The sequence below is a fragment of the Cervus elaphus genome, chromosome 18, assembly GCF_910594005.1.
Source record: "Cervus elaphus chromosome 18, mCerEla1.1, whole genome shotgun sequence".
Taxonomy (NCBI): domain Eukaryota; kingdom Metazoa; phylum Chordata; class Mammalia; order Artiodactyla; family Cervidae; genus Cervus; species Cervus elaphus.
The window spans coordinates 26,268,540-26,293,681 of record NC_057832.1 but is presented as its reverse complement, the minus strand read 5'-3'; the positions used below and the strand labels follow the sequence as shown (position 1 = coordinate 26,293,681).

At 41.0% G+C, this 25,142-nt stretch overlaps 1 protein-coding gene across 16 annotated transcripts in view; it reads left to right on the top strand.

Annotated features, from left to right (window-relative positions):
* Positions 1-25,142, top strand: part of ICA1 (islet cell autoantigen 1) — a 159,871-nt gene that overhangs the window by 16,354 nt on the left and 118,375 nt on the right. For 5 of the 16 annotated variants that reach the window (XM_043871768.1, XM_043871758.1, XM_043871769.1 and 2 more), the window contains 5 exons: positions 7,060-7,162; positions 11,133-11,298; positions 14,295-14,367; positions 20,203-20,326; positions 24,349-24,547. In XM_043871768.1, coding sequence (XP_043727703.1) covers positions 7,146-7,162; positions 11,133-11,298; positions 14,295-14,367; positions 20,203-20,326; positions 24,349-24,547 — 579 coding nt within the window. In that variant the 5' untranslated portion in view covers positions 7,060-7,145. Of the gene's footprint in view, positions 1-322; positions 594-5,943; positions 6,088-7,059; positions 7,163-11,132; positions 11,299-14,294; positions 14,368-20,202; positions 20,327-24,348; positions 24,548-25,142 lie in introns of those variants that run through there. The other 11 variants (XM_043871767.1, XM_043871770.1, XM_043871763.1 and 8 more) reach the window with 6 other exon arrangements.

Sequence of the window (25,142 nt, the reverse complement as noted above, 5' to 3'; positions counted from 1 at the left end):
AGGCAGCTAAAATTGACTCCTTTTGGAGCAGTGCATCAAACTTTGCTTAAACTAGGCTTGCTTTAGTGTTCTATGAAGCTTAAAGTTATTCAGAAGAAACTTTTGCATATGTGTTGGCCAACCTGTGTGTTCAGAACGGCTTTTCAGTAGCTATAGAAAATAGAAACAAGTGGGACAGCTGTGGTCTGTCCACATGGGTAGATAAAATTGAAGAGTCAACTCACCAAGCATGTAAGAAAAGCAGAGATGAGAATGGGCATAATGATTGCACAGAACCCTGTAGAAAATGTAAACAAAATATCCCTCCTCCCTGTTCGTCCAGTTTTCCCCTCGTGGCAGGATGGTCTCTCAGCCACGTGGGTATATTTGAGGACACTTCCTGTTTTGAATGCCTGGCCTTAGAGCCTCAGGAAATGGCAACCCACTCCAGTCTTCTTGCTTTGGAAATCACATGCACAGAGGAGCCTGGCAGGCTACAGTCCTTGGGGTTGCAAAGAGTCAGACACAGCTGAGCGACTGAGCACGCTGGAGCCTGAGCTGGAGACATCACAACCCCGTCAGAGTGCAGCCGGGGAGAGTCTTCAGAAGCTTAGGTTGGTGGTCTTGCTGTCAGCCTCAGGGTCGCTGCTGGCCTCAGCGCTGTCCTACCTCTGAGCAGGGCTACATCTTTCCCCTTTATTACTTGTCTGAAAGACAGAACCTGCTCTTCACTCACTCATCCCTTCACCCTCAGGGTTGCTGCATCAGAACTAGGAACTCACTTTTCATTGATCTGTTAATTCATGGGTCCCTGCTTCTTTGAGTAGGTCTTAAATTATTATTGGTTCATCTGCTTTGTCCTCGGGGAGACAGAGTTTAGTGAGGCACAAACATCCATGCGGTCAGGTGCTGCTGAATTGAACAATATTGGTGCTTTTATTTTTCTTATCATGGGACTCAGAGTCCAGAAGTAACTTGATACTTGCTCTTCATTGCCTATCTCCCAAGGTAAGGTGACCACAAGTAGAACTTGAGGAAGTCTCTGTGCTATTAACAACCATTTATTTGGGGTTTCTTGCATAAGTGCCTTGTGGCAGAAGTGGAGAAATAGCTTCCTGTGCAGAATCATGAATTGAAGTATTAGCTATTCTTAGACTTTATTTTATAGGGCAAGTGATATTTTTACAGCAGAATTTACAAATTTGGGGATACATGAAGATTTCTTTAGGTGTCTCTTGCAAATGTCAGGAGTCTCCTGGATCTGGAAATTATGTTTGTATTCATCAGTCTTTCCTGCTCAGCCTGCTTTGTCTACTACTATAGCCAATAATCACATGTATCGTTTGAGCATTTAATGTCACTAGTTTCAATGTAAAGTGCACACAAGATTTCAGACTTGATAGAAAATCATGAGTGCAAATATACAATTTGCAATTTTTAAATTGATTGCATGTTGAAATAATGTTTTAAGATATATTGCATGAAGTAAAATATATTTAAACTTTTTTACCATTTCTTTTAACTTTTTTTTTAATGAATGACTTTTCCTGTTAGTCTTTGCTAGGATTGGTATTTTCAACTTTGTGTGTTTGTTTAGAATGTAACCATTCTAAAAGATGTGTAGGATATCTCATAGCTGGTTCTATTTGCTTTTCCCTAATGTACAATGCATTTATTTTCTCATAATTCCCTTATTATCAGTGTCTTTGTATATGATTTTATTCCCATTTGTATACCTTCTATGGTGAGGTGTCTATACTTGCCCTTTTTTTTTTTAACATTTGACTCCCTTCACCCGTTTCTCCAGCCACTTACCACCCACCTCTGGCAACCACCAATCTGATATGAGCTTGTTTTTTGTTTGTTTTTGATTCCACATATAAGTGAGATTAGAATGTATTTGTCTTTCTCTATCTGATATATTTCAGTGAGCGTAATGCCCTCAAAGTACATTTATGTTGTTGCAAATGGCAAGGTTTCAGTCTTTTTTATGTCTGAATAGTATCCCAGTAGGGCTTCCCAGGGGGCTCAGTAGTAAAGAATCTACCTGCCAGGCAGATGTGGGTTCGATCCCTGGGTCAGGAAGATCCCCTGACCCACTCCAGTATTCTTGCCTGAAGAATTCCATGGACAGAGGAGCCTGGTGGGCTGTAGTCTATGGGGTCACAAAGAGTCGGACATGACTTAGCGATTAAACAGCAGCAAGCAGCAGCAGGAATATCCCATTTTTTATGTATACGTGTTTGTATGTATATGAATGTGTATACACACACATGTTACAATTTATCCGTTCAGGCATCAGTGGACACTGGAAATTTAGGCTGTTTCTGTATCTTGGCTATCATGAATAAGGCTGCAATGAACATGGGGGTGCAAATATCTTTTTGAGTTAGTGTTTTCATTTCAGATAAATAATCAGAAGTAGAGCTGCTAGATTGTATGGTAGTTGTATTTTTAATTTCTTAAGGAACCACCATACTGTTTTCTCTAGGGGCTATGCCAGTTTACATTCCCACCAACAGTGCACAAAGGTTCTCTTCTCCACATCCTTGCCAACACTTGCTATCTCTTGCCTTTTTGATAATAGCCATTCTGACAGGTTTGAGGTGATACCTCATTGTGGTTTTGATTTGTATTTCCCTGATGATTTAGCATATTTCCACGTACCTGTTGGCCATCTGTATGTCTTCTTGAGAAAAATGTCTATTCAGATCTTCTCCTCATCTTCAGATCAGATTGTTTTGTTTTTGCTGAGTTGTATGAGTTCTTTATATATTTTGGATATTACCCCATATCAGATATATGATTTGCAAATATTTTCTCCCATTCAGTAGGTTGCCTTACATTAGCTTTTGAGTAAGATGATGTCGCCATTATTTATTTTTCCTTTTGCTGCTTTTGCTTTTGGTGTCAGATTCAAAAAGTTATTGCCAAGACCTACATTAAGGAGATTACTGCCCATGTTTTCTTCTAGTTTTATGGTTTCAGGTCTTACATTTAAGTCTTTGATCCATTTTTAATTTATTTTTGCACATAATGTGAGATAGTAGTCCAGTTTTATTCTTTTGTATATAGCTCTCCACTTTTCCCAACACAACTTTTTGAAGAGACTGTTCTTTCCTCCTTGTATATCCTTGTCTCCTTTGTCATGAATTAATTGACCGTGTATGTATGGGTTTATTCTTTTTATTTTTTTAATGTGACTGTTAGGTCATTTAAAATTATTTATGTAGCTAATAAAGATCTTCCCTGGTGCTCAGCAGTAAAAAATCCACCTGCCAGTTCAGGAGATGGGTTAGATCCCTGGGTTAGGAAGATCCCCCGGAAAAGGAAATGGCAATCCACTCCAGTATCCATGCCTGGGAAATCCCATGGACAGAGGAGCCTGATGAGCTACAGTCACGATGTCACAAAAAGTCTAAAATAAACAAACAAATGTAGCTCATAGTATATTTCTGTTGGACAGAACTGACCTAGACTATAGGTCCCTTGAGGCCAAAAATGGTGTCTGACACATATTAGTCAATGCATGTTTGATAAATCAAACTGTTGATATGAAGTGAATGAATAGATGAGAACTATAATAATTTTTTAAAGTAATGATTTTGACACTGTGGATGGATTTAGAAGGTGATAGGTCAGATGAAATGGATTTTGTCAGGAAGTCTTTAAATGTTTATTAATTTTCCCCAGTAAATGGGACTGAAACATACATTAAAAGAGATGCAAGTTCTGGCAGCAGCTGCTACTCATGAGACATTGAGATCTTCCCTGTACAGGCTAACCTAATTTTGCTACCCACGATTCCTTTGTTTTGCGTGCTAGATTGCCTCAATTGTGTCCGACTCTTTGTGATTCCATTGACGATAGCCCACCAGGCTCCTCTGTCCATGGGATACTCCAGACAAGAATACTGGAGTGGGTTGCCATGCCTTTCTCTCCTTTGTTCTAGTGCCATATATAATATAGAAATTTATTTAGGAGTGATCCATTTCCAGAGAGAATTTTTCCTGTGTATCATTTAGCTGTGGTTCTCAGACTTTAATGTGCCTAAAAGTCACTTGCAAAGCCTGTTACAAATGCAGATTCCCAAAGCCATTTCCAGAAATTCTGATTCATTAGGTAAGAGATGGTGCCCAGGAATCTGCATGTCATCACCCCGCAAGATTCCAGCATGACCCGTAAACAGTACCTGGAGGAACACTGCTGTTTGGCAGCTTAATCTGGGTGTAGCCTGAAAGTTCAGGTAGAAGAGGCAGGTTGCTTAGTGATTTTCCCCTTCTCCAGGGGATCTTCCCAACCAGGGATTGAACCCAGGTCTGCTACATTGCAGGCAGATTCTTTACTGTCTGACCCACCAGGAAAGCCCATTATACTATAAAGAACTCAAATTGGTAAATATTTTAATACTCAAAAGTTGCAGCAAAGGAAACAACAGTGAAAAGGCAACCTACCAAATGGAAAAAGATATTTGCAAACCATATATTAGATAAGGGGTTAATATCCAGAATATATAAAGAACTCCTACAATGCAATGACAAAATAACTTACTCAATTATAAAAAAAATAGGTAAAGGACTTGAGTAGACATTTCTCCAAAGAAGATATGCAAATTGCCAGTAAGCACATGAAACAGTGCTCAATGTGCACATGGTCAGGGAAATGCAAGTCAAAACCACAATGAGATACCCCCTCACACCCATTAAGATGGTTGCTATCAAAACAACAACAAACAAAATAATGAGTGTTGGTGAGGATGCAGAGAAATTAGAATAATTGAAGCCCTGTTGGTAGGACTGTAAAATATGCACTTGCTATGGAAAAAAGTACAGAGATTCCTCAAAAAGTCAAAAATAGAACTACTGCTGTGTGATCCAGCAATCCCACTTCCTGGTGTATGTCTGAAAAAGATAAAAACAGGATCTTGAAGAGATATTTGCACACTGATCATTCACAATAGCAGAGATTTGGAAACAATCTAGATGTCCATCAGTGGATGAATGGATTAAAAAAAATGTGCTATATATACACAATGGAGTGTTATTTAGCCTTAAAAAGGAAGGAAAAGCTATCCTGTCCTACAATATGGATGAACCTTGAGGACGTTATGCTAAGTGGGTTGCCGTGTCCTCCTTCAGAGGACCGTTCTGGCCCAGGGATCAAACCCGTGACTTTTACAGCTCCTGCATTGGCAGGGGGGTTCTTTACCACCAGCGCCACCTGGGAAGCCAAAGTGAAAGAAGCCAGTCACAAAAAGACAAATACTTTAGTGTTCCACTTATATGAAGTACCTAAGAGAGTCGAACTATATAGTAGAGTGATAATTGTCAGGGTCTGGGGGGGAGGCAGAAATGGGGAGTTGTTCAATGCGGGTAGAGTTTCAGTCATGCAAGATGAAAACATTCTGGAGCTCCAGAATGTACAACAGGGCACAGATGGGTAACAGTACTGTACTGTTTACTTAAGATTGTCCCAAGGACAAATTTGTTATAAGGCTTTCATCATAATACAAAGTTAATTAAAAAGTATCAACTATCCTAATAGTTCATGGTGATATCAAACTCAAGGAAAGAATATCATTTGTTTCCTTGGATAATATCCTTTTTTGAGAAATTTTGTTGGAAGCCTTGAGCTACATAAAATAAATGTGGACTTGCTGTGAAGCTGTGTGGGTGGTGAGAGGAATGGAAGCTTGTGACCTCTCCATGATTTGTTAAATAGAAGGCAAGCCTTACTCATCGTGAGTGTCATTCCCAAAGCAACTTGTCCAAAAACCTGGGTGCTCTCCAGGAGGAAGAGAGGTGCTGGTCATGGGATGCTGTCATCTCAGAGGCATCCGACACGCTAAGAAAATGTCATCCTTTCTCTCTCCTGTCCCCATACCTGAAGCCTGGGATATCAGAACCTCAATTGCATTTCCCTTGAAACATTTAAGAAATTCCTTAGAAACTCAAATCATTTTAGGGATCCTGGTTGCCAGGATGGGTTCTGAGGCAGAGGGAGAACGATGGGGTTGATGTTGCTGGAGCAGCCAGAGCCTTCATACAATGAGCACTCGCTGTGGCAGCCAGCAAGCCGTCTGTGTCTGGTCAGAGGCCGTTCATTTAGGTAACGAGTTCTCCATTCATTCTGGTAACTGGGAGGCACATGTGGCTGGGTGGGCTGGCTCTTCCCCTCCCAGGGTTTGCCTAGCTCCCATAAGTGGGGCAAATGGTGAGTCTTTACAACCCTATGGACTATAGCCCACCAAGCTCCTCTGTCCATGGGGTTTCCTAGGCAAGACTACTGGAGTAGGTTACCATTTCCTTCTCCAGGGGATCTTCCTGATGGAGAGATAGAACCTGGGTCTCCTGCATTGCAGGCGGATTCTTTACCGACTGAGCCACCAGGAAAGCCCAGGGCAAATGGAGTGAAGTGCAAAGGCATCAAGTGACTCCCGTATTTACTAATGAGATGAAAATACAGTACTGGATTGATCAAAACTGAAATAATCACATTTTCTCCCTTTGTACCTTTATGGTGTTTTGTTTTGGCTTCTCTTTTTGTTTGCTTTTGTTTTGGCGATGTGCTGGTTTACTTTTCAGAAATATTAATTATGAGCGATTTAAAATCTAGAGAGACGTACAGATGCAGTATACTCACGACTTAGCTTATCAAAGAAGACATTGTGGGTACAAAGTCCCTGTATATGCCTCTCAAATAATATTCCCTGTCCCTACTGCCGTGGTAGCTGCTATCTGGAATTTAGTGTTTGTCATTCCTAAGCATTTCTTTATACCTTCTCTATATAATGCCTGTAATATTTCAATAGTACAGAGTATTGCTTGCATGTTATGGCCTCATTTTCTGTAGTCTTCTGCAACCTGCCCTTTTCACTCAACCTGCCTATTTACTTCTTAAACCTCATTTGGGATATTTCTTCCAGTGTTACTTAGCTAAATTACTCTAGATGCTGGGGTACAGTGTTACTGTGGAGTAATGTTTGGCTCCTAAAATGGCTTAGATTGAAAAATGTTTTGTGTCAAATTAATGTAATAGTAGTATAGTGTGTAACTGTTAAATGTATTTGTTTTATTTCAGGTTATAATATAACTTATCCTCTCATGCTTTTTCCCTGCCCCTTCTCCCCAAATCATCAACAGTAGAAAAAAGAAGAAGGAGGAACCATGTCAGGACACAAATGGTAAATAATTTGTTGTCTCTTCTGAATTGGGGGAGGCTACTGAAAAGGGAAAGCATTTAGTCTATACTCAGTAAATGTCTACTGAATGGAAAAATCAGGAGTCACAATAGCAGTAAATAACCTATCAGCCTTCAACCAGTGTTGAGTATGTGCTATGCTGTGCTATGCTTGGTCATTCAGTCATGTCCGACTCTCTACGACCCCATGGACGGTAGCCCACCAGTCTCCTCTGTCCGTGGGGACTCTCCAGGCAAAAATACTGGAGTGGGTTGCCATGCCCTTCTCAGGGGATCTTCCCAACCCAGGGACCCAAGCCAAGTCTCCCGCATTGCAGGCGGAGTCTTTACCCTCTGAGCCACCAACGAAGCCCCCATGCTGAGTACAGTCAAGTTCAGTATCCCTACTAAATGTAATGTGAGAAGCTAAAACCAAAAATAGTCTCTGAGAAATTCATTTACATGTAACTCTTTTTCTTGGGAATCTAGCGATAGCTTTTCTTACCATCATTTTTTCTGTGTAATGAGTTGATACATTTTTCAATCTCTGTCTTATTTACAACTTTTAATATTAGAGTTATAAGGGAATTTTATACAGGGCGGCTGTAAAGTAACCATGTAACTGTATAATGACAAAAATAACTCAGACTCATTAATTAATAACTCAGAAGTCATTAATAGTCATGACTTCAACCTTCATGAACATCCAGGAGCCAGTCATTGCTAGAAACAGATGATGCTGAATAAAACAGATGTGGCCCTCACACAGCAATTATTAGCACTGCCATTCACATGCCTATAACTCATCTAAGCATCATGTTAAACTGCTTATAAATTCAGGTCTGCTATAAGCAGTGTTTCTGAATCCTTTTGAAACCTTGATCCACTGGGCAAGGTAATCTTTGTCATGCTTTACCTCCTTTAATTTGTATCATGAAAAAAATACAGTGCCTATTTTCATTTTTGAAAGGTACAATTCATTACAATAAAGACTATACTTTTTAATCCCTCCTCTCTCAGTAGAGAAGCAGTCAGGTCCAACTCCTCAGTAATATCGAAAGTCACACTTTAAAAGAATTTTGCATGTCTTAAAATGTAATGAGCTTTAAAAGGTAATTAATAAACAGCTAAGGGATTTTGTTTCCCTGAGTGTCCCCATTTGATAACTCTCTAAGAGTTGTCAGACTGTTTATTTAATTGTTCCATCTTGCCTCATTAAGACAAAAGGATGGCTTCATCCTCTGACCCTCTTAATGGCTGTCATATCTTGGCAGCAGGCGCAGAGAAGCAGGTAGTTAAGTCCCCCACTTAACTATTTGGGAGAGCCCCAGGAGGTGGGCCCTTCCCCAGAGCCTTTCTCCCATTTACCTTATGAAGCCACTTTACCACTTGCTACTGAGATGTGATGGCTGCAGAAAACATTGAAATGCATGCTGCACTGGGATTTAGAGGCCTGGATTTTAATCCTGTGTGATTCTGGACAAGATTCTTAACATTTTGAAAACTGAGATTCCTCATTTGTTAAATGACAGGAGTGAAGGGTGTTGACTAGATCTCCAAAGTCCTTTTTTCCCCCCTCAAAATGAAAAAAATTTTTAATCTATAGCCTTTGACCAAAAAAAAAAAAAAAAAAAAAACAATAGAAGTCCATCCTTTTCCCCATCTTGAAAATGCCTTTCCCTTGAAATAGCCACAGTTTGGGGAAGTATATTCTCCCATCTTTTTTTTTCAGCTGCTCTAGGTGTCTGTTGCTTTGCGTGGGCTTTCTCTAGTTGCAGTAAGCGGGGGCTACTCTTTGTTGCAGTACGCGGTCTTTTCGTTGTGGTGGCCTCTCTCATTGCAGAGCACAGACTCTGAAGTGTGTGTAGTGATGGCACGCTAGAGTGTGCAGGCTTCAGTAGTTGCAGCACACGGGCTCAATAGTGATGGCACACAGACTTAGTTGCTCCGTAGCATGTGGAATCTCCTGGACCAGGTATCGAACCCATGTCCCTTGCACTGGCAGGCAGATTCCCAATCACGGGGCCACCAGGAAAGTCCTCTTCCCATCTTTTAACGCACATAGTATATAGAAGGATTATCTTTTATACAAAAATTATACATATTTTCATTTCCTTTTCTCTGATTTAAGCTCATAATAAAACCTTTTAATTTGCACTTAATTTTAAATAATAATTATATATATTTAAGATGTGCAACATGATATTATGATATACATAGTGAAATCATTGCTGCAGTTAAGCTAATTAACATATCATCTCCTTTATAGCTACAGCTTTTTGTGTGTGATGAGTGCACATGAAGAGTAATGCTCCCCTCCTAGCCTGTTTTCAGTGTTCAATACAGTATTGTTAAGTGTGGTCACTGTGTCTATACATTTGTTATCTAGACTCAATCCAAACTTTGAAATAATGCAGAAAGATATAAGCCATAATCCTTCACCTCTTTCCAAAGATAACCATTGCTAAGGAAGTCATCTGAAACTCTGATTTTTTAAGAACAAGTGTGTGAATCAAAACTTGTAAATATTATCTGGCAAGAGAGTGTAAATCATCCAGGTTTGAAATACATATTTTGGTGCAATAGTATAAAACAATTTCTGTTTTAGAGCCCAAGTCTGGCACATTTGAGTGCTAACAGGATTGGATGGAAGAAGTTATGTGTCTGCAGAGGGAGACACCTGGGGGTCCCATGTGGACCTCTGGATGGGAACCCTAGACACACAGGAGGTGGTGTAGGCAAAACCAAGAAGGATGGAGCCCCACAGCAAGCTTTCTGTCAGGATTTGGGTACCCTGGTCACTTTTATAGAATTCCACTTCATTCTCAATTGGGTTTTTTCTAATTTCTTCTTTACACCCACTTTTAAAAAGCTTTTTATTTTGTATTGGGATATAGCCGATTAATAATGTGATAGTTTGAGGTGAACAGCGAAAGGACTCAGCCATACATAGACATGTATTCATTCTCCCCCAAACTCCCCTGCCATCCATATCATTGAGCAGAGTTTCCTGTGCTATACAGTAGATCCTTGTTGGTTATCTATTCTAAAAACAGTCATGTGTACATGTCCATCCCAAAGTCCCCAACTATCCCTCCCCCTCATCCTTCACACAGCAGCCGTTAGTTCATTCTCTGAGTCTATTCTTGAGTCTATTTTTGATGTGATCTTCACTGTGCTGTACCTGAAGAATAGCTTCCTATCTGTATTTTAACCATTTATGTTTAAGAATTTGAAGTTTTAGTATGAAAAATCCATAACCAATTAAAAACATTTTTTTTTTTTTCAAAATTTTGTCTGTCTGTAGTTAAGAACACTTGACATGGGACCTACCGTTTTAACAAAATGTTAAGTGTAGAATACAGTGTTATGGACTACAGGCATGAGGTTGTACAGCCGACCTCTAGAACTTACTCGTCTTGCACCGCTGAAATTTTATGCCTGTCGATCAGTCATTTCCCCTTTCCTCCCCCCTGCCCAACATCAGGGAACCACCATTCTGTCCTCTGATTCTATGAGTTTGACGAGGTGAGGGAGCTCTGTGACAGCTTTCAGGTACGCTATTTTGCAGCCCCTCACCTCTACTTTTCTGCCGTCACTTCCGTGCTGGCTGCAGTGCAGACTGGAGAGAACTTTGGTGTTCGGCTTTATCTCTGACTCCCTGGGGTGCTTGAGGCAGTCCCCTTGCCTGGCTTGGCTTCCCTTTCTCCATTTCTCCAGTCTTTCAATATCCAAAGTCCTCAAGGTTGAGTTTCTCGGTTTCCTGCCAAAGTTTCTTAATTTCCTCACTACCTTTTAAGGTTTTGGTGTAAGAATTAGATTTGATTAACCTTTTGGTGTAATAACCATGTAAGAAAGTACTTCTGTGTTTAGTAACGTTGTGAATGTTTGGATACATTTGTTTGCGCTCTGATGTCTTAAATCTTTTTGAAAGCCATGAGTAAAACGGCTCTTTGAACGCCTGTGCCTTTTAGCAGTTATCCCTGGGACTTACACAATCGATATCCCCAAGACAAGTCAGTTGTAAATAAGATGCAGCAGAAGTATTGGGAAACGAAGCAGGCCTTTATTAAAGCCACGGGGAAAAAAGAAGATGAGCACGTTGTTGCCTCGGACGCAGACCTGGACGCCAAGCTAGAGGTGAGCACTTCATGACCCTTGACCCCAGTATGGCCATCTTGCTAGGGTCAGAGTTCTGAGAGTGTGTTCACAGAAGCAAGCATATAGGTGTGCTTTGGATTTGAAAACATATTGCAAGCAAACTCGTTCATGAGGAAAATCTAGGACCAGATCAACTGAATTCCAGCATATTTTTTTTAAACCCACAAATTCTTCTGTAACCACCAGTATACCTCAGTTAATTCATTTTTTAAACAGTTTATTGAAATGGATGGAATGTGGTAAATTCTCAATGAATGTTTATTGAAAAACATTAGCTCAAAGAGCCAGTGCTATTATAGATAGCAATGCTAGGGTCAGACAAATGTTTACATTTAAAGAAAAAAAAGGATGACAGCAAAAAGTCCTGGAACGTGAGTCTAATAAGATTGTGTTGAATCCTGGAAAATTCAAGAATGAATTAACTAATATTTAGTTCGACTAGTTAATAACACACTAAGCTGAATTAGTAGCTGATTGACTCTCAAATGTGAAAGGGCCACTAATTCCCTACCTTGCTGGACATTCTGCTGATAACTTTAGGTAAAAATTTAAAAAAGCATTTGCTGTACATCAGAAGCTAACACAACATTGTAAACCAACTATACTCCCAAAAAAATTAATTAAAAAAAAATTTAAAAGCATACTTATCGCTTCTGGGAATGAGAGGGCAGAGAGAGAAATAATGTGTTATGTGGTCTGATAAGAATTCAGAGTGATATCAAAATATAAGCTACGGTTCATGAGCTGAACACTTAATGAGAGGAAGGTCAGAAGTTCAAGATTTCAAAAAGCGTTCTGAGAAGGGTGTGGCCAGGATGGTGCAAACCATGCTTTTTCTGGAAAAGAGAGGCTGAAGGGGCGATGTTAGGCACCGATTCTCTGGGGTGGGCTGTCACGTGGATGAGGACAAGGTTCATCCTGTGTGCCTGGGGGTAGAACTAGACCCAGGGCCACTACTCCCAGAACTACTCTCATATGGAATTATCTCAAGTGTTTGTTTGCCTGCCCTCTCTCCATCAGGGGTCAGATTCCATGTCAGCCTTATTCACTATTGTACGCTCAGGCAGACACACAGTACACATTCTGTAAGTAACCAGTGAATACGTATGCACGGTCATACAAGTAACATGAGTTCCCAGCCCTCTCTCCTGTGAGCGGGATGGTTCTAACGGAAGCCAGGCTTGACAGAGATGCTCTAGTAGAGATTCCTGCAGCGGAGAAAAGAAGAACCAGGAGGCCTCTATTCTTTTTTTTAACAGATAACATATTTGGGGGAGGGGCATGTCCCATGTCATGTGGGAGCTTAATTCACTGACCAGAAATTGAACCTGCATCCCCTGCATGGAAGCGTGGAGTCTTAACCACTGGACCACCAGGGAAGTCCCAAGGCCTCTATTCTGATTTTAGTATATTCTAAACAGAATTGAAATGATTGTAAGTTGTATATGCTTCTCACATCTTATAGATTTATTTTTTTCCTCTTAACAACCTAGTAAATACAAGCATTATTCAAATTTAATATGTTAATTTCTAGTAGGTGAAACAAAATACAGTAATTTTAGGTTTATATTTAGGCCCTTGCAGGAGCATTTTCAGGCTTCCCAGGTGGCACTAGTGGGCAAGAACACACCTGCCAATGCAGGTTGATGTGAGAGGCACAGAGTCCATCCCTGGGTCAGGAAGATCCCCTGGAGGAGGGCATGGCCACCCACTCTAGTACTCTTCCCGGAGAAATCCACGGACTGAGGAGCCCGGCGGGCTGCGGTCCGTGAGGAGGCAGAGTCAGAGACTGAAGCAACTTAGCATGCATGCACGCATACTCCACGTGACCAAGATTCATCATGTTAAGCGTTCATAAGAGTGGTTTTTAATCTTTTCATATGCACATGAAATACGTATATATGCATAAGTCCATTTTTGTTAGAACATTTGGTCCTATTTATCATGAAGCCAGTCTTCTGTCTTGACTCAAACAATGAGGTGCTTTGTAACAGCAGTCCTAACGGCTCCATCACCGCGGCCAGTAGGCCGGGGGCGAGGGGGGACGAGCCGTGCCCTTCTCCCCTGGCGGCTCTTCAGGGGCGCAAGGTTTGTCTGCCAGGTTTTTTATTGATACCAGCACTGGTCTCTGGGTCAGTGGACAGAGGGTGGAGAAAGTGTGATGTCTCTGAACTATCTGCTCTCCTTTAAAAAAAAGATATTGGAGTATAGTTGATTTACAACTGTTTTATCTTCTCTTAAACTGTCTCCATTTCTGAAGCAAAGACCAGAACCACCAGAAATTAAAATCTAGTTAAATTCTTCCCCCTCTAGCCCACTGCTTTCCCCTTAATTTTCTCTGTTATAGCCATGGCATGACATATTAGGTTTCTTCTACATGTATTTTATGAAATAATTGGGAAAAGAAGAGTGATAGGGCCTGCTAGCTAAACTCCATTTTAACCAGATGTCTTCAAAGCAGACAGAACATTCAGCTGATTGATTTTTGTTTGTTTTTATAGAGTTGTTTAAGTATGCATTAGGATCATAGAATAAGCTGGTATCGTGTTTTAAATATGATGCTTAATTGACAGATCCTCCATTTGGGAAAAAAGACAGCAAGTGGTAAAAGAAATAAATTAGATTATGAATGAATATTGGGTCTCTGGTTTACCAAGTCCTCTAATGGGCCCTGCACTTAGAATTTCTGTTTTTCAGCTATTATTTGAGTAGTCTGAAGGAAATCATCTTTCTGCAGATCTCATTTTAGATTGCAGAGATGATGAATTCTAATAAATATAGAAAAACAGGAGCATATTTAAAAGCTTTGGTCACATTTTCTGTTTAGTACATCACATAACACCAAGCATACTTAGGCATATGATCTTGTTTTTAGTGGGCAAATCAGACATTATGGTTATATTCAGTGTAATTGTTTTTTATTTCACTGCTGCCTGTTTTATTTAGCATTTTGTTTGTTTGTATTTTTATTATAGCTGTTTCACTCAATTCAGAGAACCTGTCTGGACTTGTCTAAAGCAATTGTACTCTATCAAAAGAGAATATGTTGTAAGTATGCCTTAAGTATGAATATTGACCAAATAGTAAGATATTGGATATTTTGCCCTAATGTGTAATTTTATATGTTTAGGAGGCAAGCCAAGAAAGCTAATGTTTCAGGCTGTCTATCTTTGCTCTTTAATTGGTAGGTTGGGGTTTAAAAATTTTATCAGAAATTCTTTTCATAGGTTGTTTATCTCTCAGTGCAAGTGCAATAACAGAAGAGTTTTCCATTGAGTCTACCATGGATAAGTACGTGCCATTTCTTTTCCTAGTTATAAAAAGTTTTCTCAGTTTTATATCATGGGATTTAAAATTTTGGAGCTGTTACCATTTGATTGCCTAGGCTCTCATGTCTAGTTTTGTTCCTTTTAAAATGACCAAATGAAGAGAGAAGGCACATACAGTTAATCCATTAACTATATTTTGTTGACAGCACTTCTTCCTGAACATTTTTTATGTCAGATACTGGTTTTTTTAGGGAATAAAGTTTTCCTATGGTCATCCCATCTTAAAATCATTACCAACAGAGTTGTCTCTGAAATGCTAAATATCAAGTTGTACGTTGCTTTGTTTTTAAGTTTCCGTGTGGAGAGCGTTTAAGAGTACAATTTCTGTATTTCCGAGACTAACCTATGAGAAGTTTGTTTCTGACTCCTCAAGCCCCTTTCCAGTAATCACAAATTAACAGGTGGCCATTTTCCTTTAATAGTAATCTTTTATGAAGACTATTTCGTGGAAGTACAAAATCCTAGGATTTCGAGGCAAAATTTGGTAAATTGTCTGTGTTACTAATTACCAGGTATTTGAGCTAAGATGTCTCCAGCACTGTCCCTCCAGAGTCTTCAGGCATGAGATAGTCCAGACACGTGGCACACTGCCTCCGACGTGTCTCTGTCCCACATCCAGTCAGTCACAGCTGCTGGGCAGGTGTATCAGCTAGTTTGCTTTCCAGTTCTCCTTCCTCTGCCTCTTCACGGCCACCGCCTTCGTTCAGGCCACCGTCATCACTCTTCCTTGGCGGGCGGCATCATCTTCCTAACTGGTCTCTCCGCCCCTACTGTTGCCTCCTCCAGCTCGTCATCCACACGGTGGTCAGAGAGCACTCAGCCAGCTCCCAGAGCTCCCAGAGGCCAAAGCTGGGGTGATCTGAGCAACAACATAAATGATGGATAGTATTAGGTTATAACCCGTGAAGTGAGGTAATGTCCCTCAAGTGTGTGTATAGAAATAAGCAAAGAAATGGGGGAGAAGAAATAGTTCCTCCTTATAAAATAATTGCGATTAATCTAGAAAGAATGAGGGAACCACAAAATCACCTAATGGTGATTCTGTCACACCCACAGAAAGAATTGTGACACACAAGATTCCCGGAAAGATGTTACAATTAGTGAGTGAAAGTTTGAGAAGAGACTGCATCTTCATACAGTCTTCTGAATTTACCCCCAAGATTTTTAACAATTACAAAAGGAAAAAGAATCTTAATTTTACAGTGGGGAAATCCAATAGACATGACATGAACCAAATGAATAGGGTTAGTTAATATCACCAGTTATGATGTGTGTTGATCTCCTGTAGCCCTGATATCTTACACTAAGAAGGAGACTCCACTTCTGCTGTTTCCTTCCACCAAATCTATAAATAACCACAGTCTAATTGTGAGAAAGCAAATAAACCCAAATAGAGGACAGACCGCAAAACACCTGACCAGTGCTCTTAAAGGGTACCAAGGTCATAAAAGTCGAGAAAGACAGAGAAACCGTCACAGGTTAAAGACCAAACAGACTTGACAACTCAATGCAATGTGGGATCCTGGAACAGAAAAAGGATATTAATGGGAAAACTAGGAAAATCCACTCAGATTGTAGTTTAAATAGTACTACTGTATCAGTGGTATTTTCCTAATTTTGGTCAGTGTACAACGGTTATATGAATTTCCCTGGTGGCTCAATGGTGAAGAATCTACCTGCCAATCCAGGAGATACGGTTTCAATCCTGGGTCGGGAAGATCCCCTAGAGAAAGACATGGCAACCCACTCTAGTATTCTTACTAGGCAAATCCCATGAACGGAGGAGCCTGGCAGGCTACAGTCTATGGGGTCACAAAGAGTTGGACATGACTTAGCAACTAAACAACCACAATATCAACCATGGTTATGTATGCTGCTAATGTTAGGGGAAGAAGGATACAAGGAAACTCTGTATCCTATTTACAGTTTTCCTATCAGTCTAAAATTGTTTCAAAATAAAGGTGTTTTTTTTTTTTTTTTTAAGTACATTCGATCATGTTCCTCTGCTGAGAAGCCTCCAGTAGCACTTAATGTAAGATGTACACCTCCATACCACGGGTTACAAATTCCTACTGGATCTGACCCAGCTCACCTCTCCAGCCACTTTCGCTCTTACACAACCACGTGACCTGAGGACTTTTGCACTCAGCACTTCTTCCATCTGGGGTGTCCCTACCCTCATTGTCTCAAGTGGCCCCTTATCTCAGAGCTCAGCTTATCGTTCTCCTGCTCAGAGACACCTTGCCTGACCACCCAGCCCAAAACAGTTACCTGTCCCTCTCTCTTATGCCCCATCCCCACCCCCCCATCTTACCTGGCATCTTACTTTTTGTGTGTTGAGTTTGAGTTTTGTACTTTTTATATTCTGCCTCCTAAGTTGCATCAGCAGGGTCCTCGTGTGTCTCATCCATCTCTTTATTTCCAGTGGCTAGAACAGCGCCTAGTACAATGAGGTCATCTATAAATTTGTGCTAAGTGAATTAATGCTGCCAAGCTAATTGGTTTTATAGTTCTTTGGTTCCCTTTTCAGGGCACATCTGAAAATCTAATCAGCAATTAAATATGAATAGGTTTTTATTTGTCTCTGAATTAAGTCCTCGTTAAGTGAAACCTTGTAAGTAGGAACATTAAGAGTGATCTGATACCTGTGTTGCAGCTGAATTTTAGACTTTATAAATTTGTTTCAGTATTTGGATTTTAAAATTGAATTTAAAGAATGAACATCCCTTCTTAGAAACTGGAGCCTGAGGCCCCTCAAACGTCCCACCACCCTCTGAGCAGCCCTGTCCCATTGATCAGAGTCCAGCTCTTAAAAGGAAGCCTGTCTGACACCCCAAGTTTAATCCTCAAGTGTGGAAAGTAGCCAAAACTGAATTCTCAAATGCTCCAACCTACTTAGGTTTGTATAGCAAAGGGTACATTTCACCAGTCTTATAGTCCCTGGGCTGGGAAGATCCCCTGGAGAAGAGAATGGCACCCCACTCCAGTATTCTTGCCTGGAGAAGCCCATGGACAGAGGAGCCTGGCGGGCTACAGTCCAGGGGGTCGCGGAGAATCGGACACGACTGAGTGACTAGCACCACTAACACACATAGTCATTTAGGGCCATGAATTGGTTTTCTTCCTGGCCTTGAGCTCGTGTATTCATCTGTATGTGACTTGAGGCTTGAAGGTAAAGAAGGTGCAATAGCCTCACACCGTTGTGAGCAAAAATATGAAACTGTTCCTAATGGTGCAGTTGCATGAGTCCCAAGTGAGTAAGTGGAAAGGAAGAAGAATGGAAGGTAGTAAAAAAAACAATAACACTTCTTATAGGAATTTTTTAAAAACTAGAACCATGACATATATATAAGTATCAGATAAGCATGTAAAGTGAAGTAAAGTATACAGGGATAACAAGGCAAAAATTATAGTTAGTTCAGTTTCACAAGCATTTAATTAATGCCCTGAATAAGACTTTTCTGCTCCGCCTTGGGAACCCATCGTTTGGATGAGGTCCCTGTCGAGAAAGCTGGGATTCTCATGGGAAAAATAGACACGTGCCCACCCACAGACACTCCAGGGCCAGATGCCGAGAGGGCGCTGCTCTCACAGAGGAGGGGTCACCCGCTTCACAGAGGAAGTAGCTTTTGAGCAAGGCTTTGGCCAATGCACTTGATTTTGAGAAAACAGAAGAGGAAAAAGGGTAGTCGTTCACCATCAGGAAAAACCTCTTCTTCGTAGAATGTTGACCGTAAACTGCAGTCACAGGTTAACAGGGAAGCATTAGCAGCTTTAACATTCACCTTTGGGTTACTGGTTCCTGGCTAATGTTTTCTAGTTGTTGCTGGGGACGTTGTGTCAGGGGCGGGGTGCATCCTGAAAGAGGTCTGGATTGTTCATGAAAACGGACAAGAATCCTGGTGGCATTTAGAATACATTTTTAGAGACAAGTGATTGGAAAATGCATCAATACAAAGATGTGAAATGAGGGTAATGTTCAAAGCACATCCCTATCAAAAGCTGTGCTTAGAGAAAAAAGCATTCAAAGAAGCTCAGTGTCACTGCTTGCCTGTGGCTCATCTGTCAGTGAGAGTGTATTCAGACCAGTGGCTGCAAAACAGCGCACACATCCATGGTGTGGGTGCACCACATTGATTAAGTCAGTCCCCATGGTAGAGAGAGAGAGAGTGTCTTGCTATTGTAAATAACTGTGCTATGATTATATCTCTCACTATATATATATCTTTGTGCCCATTTTACTACTTCCTCAGGATGTACTCCTATCAGAAGTACAATGTCAAAAGATAGATACAATTTTGACTTTAAAAAAATGTTTTTTAGAGATTCTTTAAAAAAAAAAAAAAGAAAGAAAGAAAATCTGTGCTTTATTTTGTTTGTCAGTTGTTTGGCCATACCTTGTAGCCTGTGGGATCTCAGTTCCCTGACCAGGGATCGAACCCACGCCCCCTGCATTGGCAGCGCAGAGTCCCAACCACTGGACTGCCGGGGAAGACCCGCAATTCTGACTTAAATATTTACGGCCAGATCAGTCAGTAGAGGGCTTGTAGCAGCCCCTCTCATATCAGTAGTGCCCTCCGAGGTTGTCTTTAGAAACAAGGCCAGATGCACACAAGTATTGAATCACTTTGATTGTACACCTGAAACCAATACAATATGTCAGTTATACCTCCGTTTTATGTTTACAAACTGTGAGGTCAAAGTTAGGCATAACCGATTCAGATTTGATTCCAGCTCTGCATTTTAAAAATCCGCCAAGTCATCAGCCTGATTACCTGCTGCTAAGTCGCTTCAGTCGTGAAGCGACCCCGTAGAGGGCAGCCCACCAGGCTCCCCCGTCCCTGGGATTCTCCAGGCAAGAACACTGGAGTGGGTTGCCATTTCCTTCTCCAAGGAAACTGAAAAATGAAAGTGAAGTCGTTCAGTTGTGTCTGACTCTTAGCGACCCCATGGACTGCAGCCCACCAGGCTCCTCCATCCATGGGATTTTCCAGGCAAGAGTACTGGAGTGGGGTGCCATTGCCTTCTCCAGCCTGATTACCCACATACCCTCTATCTCCACCCCCCTCTTCCCACCAAATACTTGTGCCACGGATAAGATATTTGAATTGCTGTATAATCAAGTGGAATGTTATTCAGAAGGCAGAGATCGAAAGGCCAGCAAGAGGGAATAAAAGGAGGAAACGGGCCCTACAGGCAGCCACAGAAGATTCCCACAGTCATACTCCACAACCCAACTTTTTCATTTCAGCCCAGAGCAATACATTATTGGCTCGCTTTTCAGGATAGAGGTCATTTTCTGGTTCTGGTTACCGGGCAGCAAACGTACTGACAGATGTGCTGAAGTGAATTTGATCTCTCATTTTGTCAGTGGAAGAACAGCATGAACGTTAAATGCAGGGGTGGGAAGCCTACCTCACAGCCTGCCACTTGGATTTAATTTCATCTCGTCTTTGTCTCTAGAAGAGAGAGGACCTTGTGATTTGCCTCTTTCCTTTCCTCTGTGGTAAAAATGTTCATTGTTCATGGCTCCTTTCGCTCTTTTCTCCATCAGTCTTGTCTCAAGAAGAAAACGAACTGGGAAAATTTCTCCGGTCCCAAGGCTTCCAAGATAAAACCAGAGCGGGAAAAATGATGCAAGCGACAGGAAAGGCCCTCTGCTTTTCTTCCCAGCAAAGGTGTGTGGCCTTCAGTGGGGCTCTGCTGATGGCGATCGAGGGAGGGGGAGTCTCCTGAGAATCTGGGACCCACTCACTCATGAAGGGAACCTGCCCAGGGTCTTTAGAAGGCTCTTGTCTGAAATTGACGGACTCCTCTGTTCACAGTTGTTAATCTGTATTCAACTCTAAGATAACATATATAATCTTTTTCCTTCCCTATTAATTTTGTAAAACGTTTTCATGTCTCTTCTGGTCTATAGTCATACACCAGTCCTGTGAGTGCTGTCCTAGGCTTATAGTCTGACCTCCTGCGTTGTTTGTGGCAATCTGTCTGGGCCACTTCCAGCAGGAGCCTAATGAGACGGGGTGGAAGGGTTCGCTCACTGCTCTTGGGGGCAGTCGACTTGAGAGGGGTGCCCTTCAAGATGCTCTCTATAGTTTTGCTCAGACGCTGGGGCAGCAGCATCAGCAGCCTCATTGGAGGAGAGCTTATTAGAAATGCAAAATCCACCCCCCAACCCCGGAACTGGTGAATCCATATCTACATTTTAATGGGTCCCCCAGTTGTTTTCCATATGCATTCAAGTTTGAGAAGCTCTGGGCCAGAGAGAATTGTGGTAAACCAGTGACTTTCCTTTTTAACACTCCTGTGACTCATGTTCAGGGTCCATGTAGAATAAACAGGCGCCATTGCAGAGACACACTTGGTTTCTGAGGTGGTGACGTTCCTTCTCTCCTCCTCCTTCCCCAGTAACTAAGAAGCCCCCTTCCCCCAGCATCATTCACTAAGATTAGGCAAACTTTATACCGAAATGTTACACCTAAATAAGGCTTGGGGGCAGTCTCCAAAAATATTCGGGCTACAAAAATTTCACTCACCCAGACTGCCCAACAAATTAACTGTCTCTTGTTAATTTCTCCTTACTGCCTTTCTCTCACAGTGGCCCAGGAGCAGACCCTCACCTGTCCCTAGGAAGACCCAAGAAAGCTGGGGTAGAAAAAGGAGGTCAACTGTGTCCATTTTTCAGTGGTCCCCCGTCATGGGCATTTTGGTTCTTTCTAATGACATTTGGACCCCAACTTTCATGGTTGAATGGAAAAATTTCCAAGAGTTCTCTACCTCAGCTTTTCAAGAAAAGTGTTTATAATCTTGAATTGTACCCTTTAGTCTTATTTATAACTATATTCCTTGTAAAAATAATACATCCTCATTCTAGGAAAATTTTAAAACAGGAAAAAACAAAAGGAGAAAATTACAAACAACTCAAATTTTGCAAATAGAGACTGACTCTTTTTTAACCCCTTGATACAGATACACTCAGTGCTTACATGCTTTCTGCAGTCTTACAAGGATCATTGATTCTTGAAAAACCTTTCATAAATTCTCATGTATATGGTTATCACTAATTTCAGTGGGAAAAATTCTTATACATACCTTCATGCTAAGATTAACATCCATTTATGGGAAAGAAACCAAATACTTGGACATAATCACTCCAAGAGTTACCATTACTGATCATATAACTTTATAACATTGCTATCCAATTATATAGTTTCATACTTATGTAGCAAGCTATCTCAGAAAGCATATGGCACCTTAAGTTCATATAGTCTACCTTTGGATACAGACAAAAGCATTAAAGCAATGCAAATGATACTGGGAAGTATCATTACAATAAACCTGTACAGCATACAGCAAACTGCCCTGTATCCATAAATTAATGTGGCTTGCCCAGTGTTGCAACTTGAAAGATGGCCTCCTACAAGATGGCTCTGATGCCATGATACTCAAGTGCTCACCAGGCACATGAACTCGAAACGAGTACTCTGCACAGTGAAGAAAGAAGGAGGATGATGTAAACTCTCATAAAGTCAAATTCTCAAACCTCAAATGGACATAACTTGGGATTTGCCAGAATATATTTTTAATGTAAACAGCATTATACCACATAATTTTGTATAGTACTGCATACTGATTATTTAGCAAATTGGTTTCTGACCAAATAATCCTGCTTTTTATGTCCATATATACATTTTATAAAACATCCATAACACAGTATTTCATCATCTGGGCATGTCATGATGCATTTATCCCAGGCCCTCTGTCCACTCTGTGTCATTTGTACCTTTTCCTACTAAAGAATAAACATCTTTGGACTAGACTTCTAGGTATTCTACTGATTATTCTCATTGGGTTGATTTTAATGAATGGAAACATGGGCTGGTCTTTCACTGAAGCTTGACATTTCCAGTTATTGAATTTTTTCTTGGTCTAGACTCAGTCCCTTGTACCACAAGTGAATGGGTTTTCACCTTTCTGATTTTATGTGAAGCAAGTTACAGGAAAAAATGATGTGACTTTACACACCTTTTTCTTTTCTTCAAGATATTAACATCTATCATCATGTCATTATATCCTCACAGGTTTCTAACTTTACAATAGTCCAAGAAATGGAGACTATTTTATTCACAAGACTCTGTATCAGCCAGTTTTGTAAAGCTGACAAATTCTAAAAGCAGAGACAGAAGAGACCAGAAATGAACGGGATCCTTAGAGGGACAGCTGAGGGCTCTTTCTTTAAATAGGAGTCTCCAATTTTATAAACCTTCACACCAGCATTAGTTTTACTCACTTTATTTGGTAGTCATTGCTACAACAGCCCATTCAGTTTGATGAAAAGTAAGTATTAAATTTAATCCAGTGGTGATAAAACACAAGCTTACTTTATGGCACAACAATACGTCTTTGAAAACAGCCCACATCATCTAGGTAGGCTGATGTGAGCCAGCTATTTTTAGAGAAGTGCTGAATATTTAATAAGGATGCTTTACAGACGAGGAAAACTGGAGAAAATAGTAAAGGGAATCTTTTTTCTTTTGAATAGTTTGTTGTCCCATCTATAATCTTAGAGTGCTGTGTACATATGAGGCACTGTGATGTTGATGGAACTTCCAAGAGCTGACTTCAGCTCACTGACATCATTATTCCCTTCAGCTTAACAAGTTTGCCCTGAAATTGAGATGTAAATACTAATCTTTTATTTTTTTAACCTATGCCCTGCAACTTCATGGAGACGACTATATTTTAAGTGTATAATTCATCTGACATTACTCATTTTGAGAAGGAAGATGGAAGAAACAGTATCCTCCTCCCCCTCCCAAATAAATATTTTATCCAGATTTTGATATGCACCCTGGGTGGGGAAGATCCCCTGGAGGAGGGCATGGCAACCCACTTCAGTATTCTTGCCTGGAGAATCCCATGGACAGAGCAGCCTTATGGGCTACAGTCCATAGCATCGCAGAGTTGGACACGACTGAAGTGACTAAGCACACAAACATTTTTTAGCTGAATAAATGGTGGTATGTTACGAACAATATTACATTATTTTATACTCACTTTGTTGTATCATATACATTCATTTCTGATACAGTATTCTTGAGTTTTCTAAAATGAGAATCAAATCATATAGCGTATCTGAAAGCGCCCAACACAGTAGACCCTCAGTAAACGTACTTGTCCCCTTCCTAGACCATTTAATGATGCTTCTGCTTGTCCTTCATTCTCTGTGACTACTGAAGCAAAGAGCAGACGCCCTGGCCTTCACAGAGTGATCCAGAATGACCTCATCACGCCCATGCCCATCCCTTCTCAAAGGGCCAGGCTTCAGGGAGGCAGAAGGCAGGGAGTGGCCAAGGGCAGAAAGGGGAAATGGTCATTCCTTGGTGTTCCTCTGTGAACAAAAGATGGGTTCCAGCTTTAAATAAGTACTCTGCCCAGGCATGAGACCAACCCCAATAATACAGATGGAGAGACTGCCCAGAGATACCGTTAAGTAACAGGAATTAGCTTGGATAACCATCTCCTGGTTGACTTAGAAGTTACGTACATTTCAGTTTCTATGTCTGCAGATATTTCTGCAGCCTGGAGTATGTTTCACGCTCTGTTCTAACTCATGAATTTAAGATCGGTAAGTTGTCAAGGATTCAGATTGCTGGCCCTCTCGGTTTCAAGACTGTGGCCTTCCCCTCTGGTCTAGGTTGGCTCTGAGAAACCCTCTGTGCCGCTTTCACCAAGAAGTGGAGACTTTCCGGCACAGGGCCATCTCCGACACCTGGCTGACGGTGAACCGCATGGAGCAGTGCCGGACTGAATACCGAGGGGCGTTACTGTGGATGAAGGACGTGTCCCAGGAGCTTGATCCAGACCTCTGCAAGCAGATGGAGAAGTTCAGGAAGGTAGGAGATTTCATGAGGGTTCCCGAAACGGATACCTGCTGGAAGGTAATGAGACGTGAGTGATTTGAATCCCCCTAGTGAAGAAGACGTAACTCAGAACACCAAGGAGGCAATTAATCATCGCTGGTGTCTCTGTATGTGACAGAATACCAATTAATGTGATATATAATTCTCTAAGGATAAGATAGAAGAGACAGCTGGAAATTGCTGGGATTTAGTAACTGATTTTAATTGAAGTCAGATTTTCATATAATGTGCACTTTTTTGTAAGTCTGTCACTTCTAAATGCTTTTTCATGCATAACTAAAAATCAAGATTAGATCAAATGAAACTGGAAGGTGAGAACAGACTACTGGGGAAATCTTTTTTAATTGCTAATGAATATTGAAATTAATAGAATAATAATGTTCCTTTGTTTGATGAGAAGGTTTGGAAGCAGTGGGTTGACTTGTAGGATTAAATAACGTGGCATTGACTCCATCTGCAGCAGACCCTTCACATATTTGTATGAGCAAAATAGGTAGCTGAGGAGATGGCTATGTTCTTAAATTTCCCTGAAATGAATGGTGAGCAGCAGAGGGACGATGTTTCATTG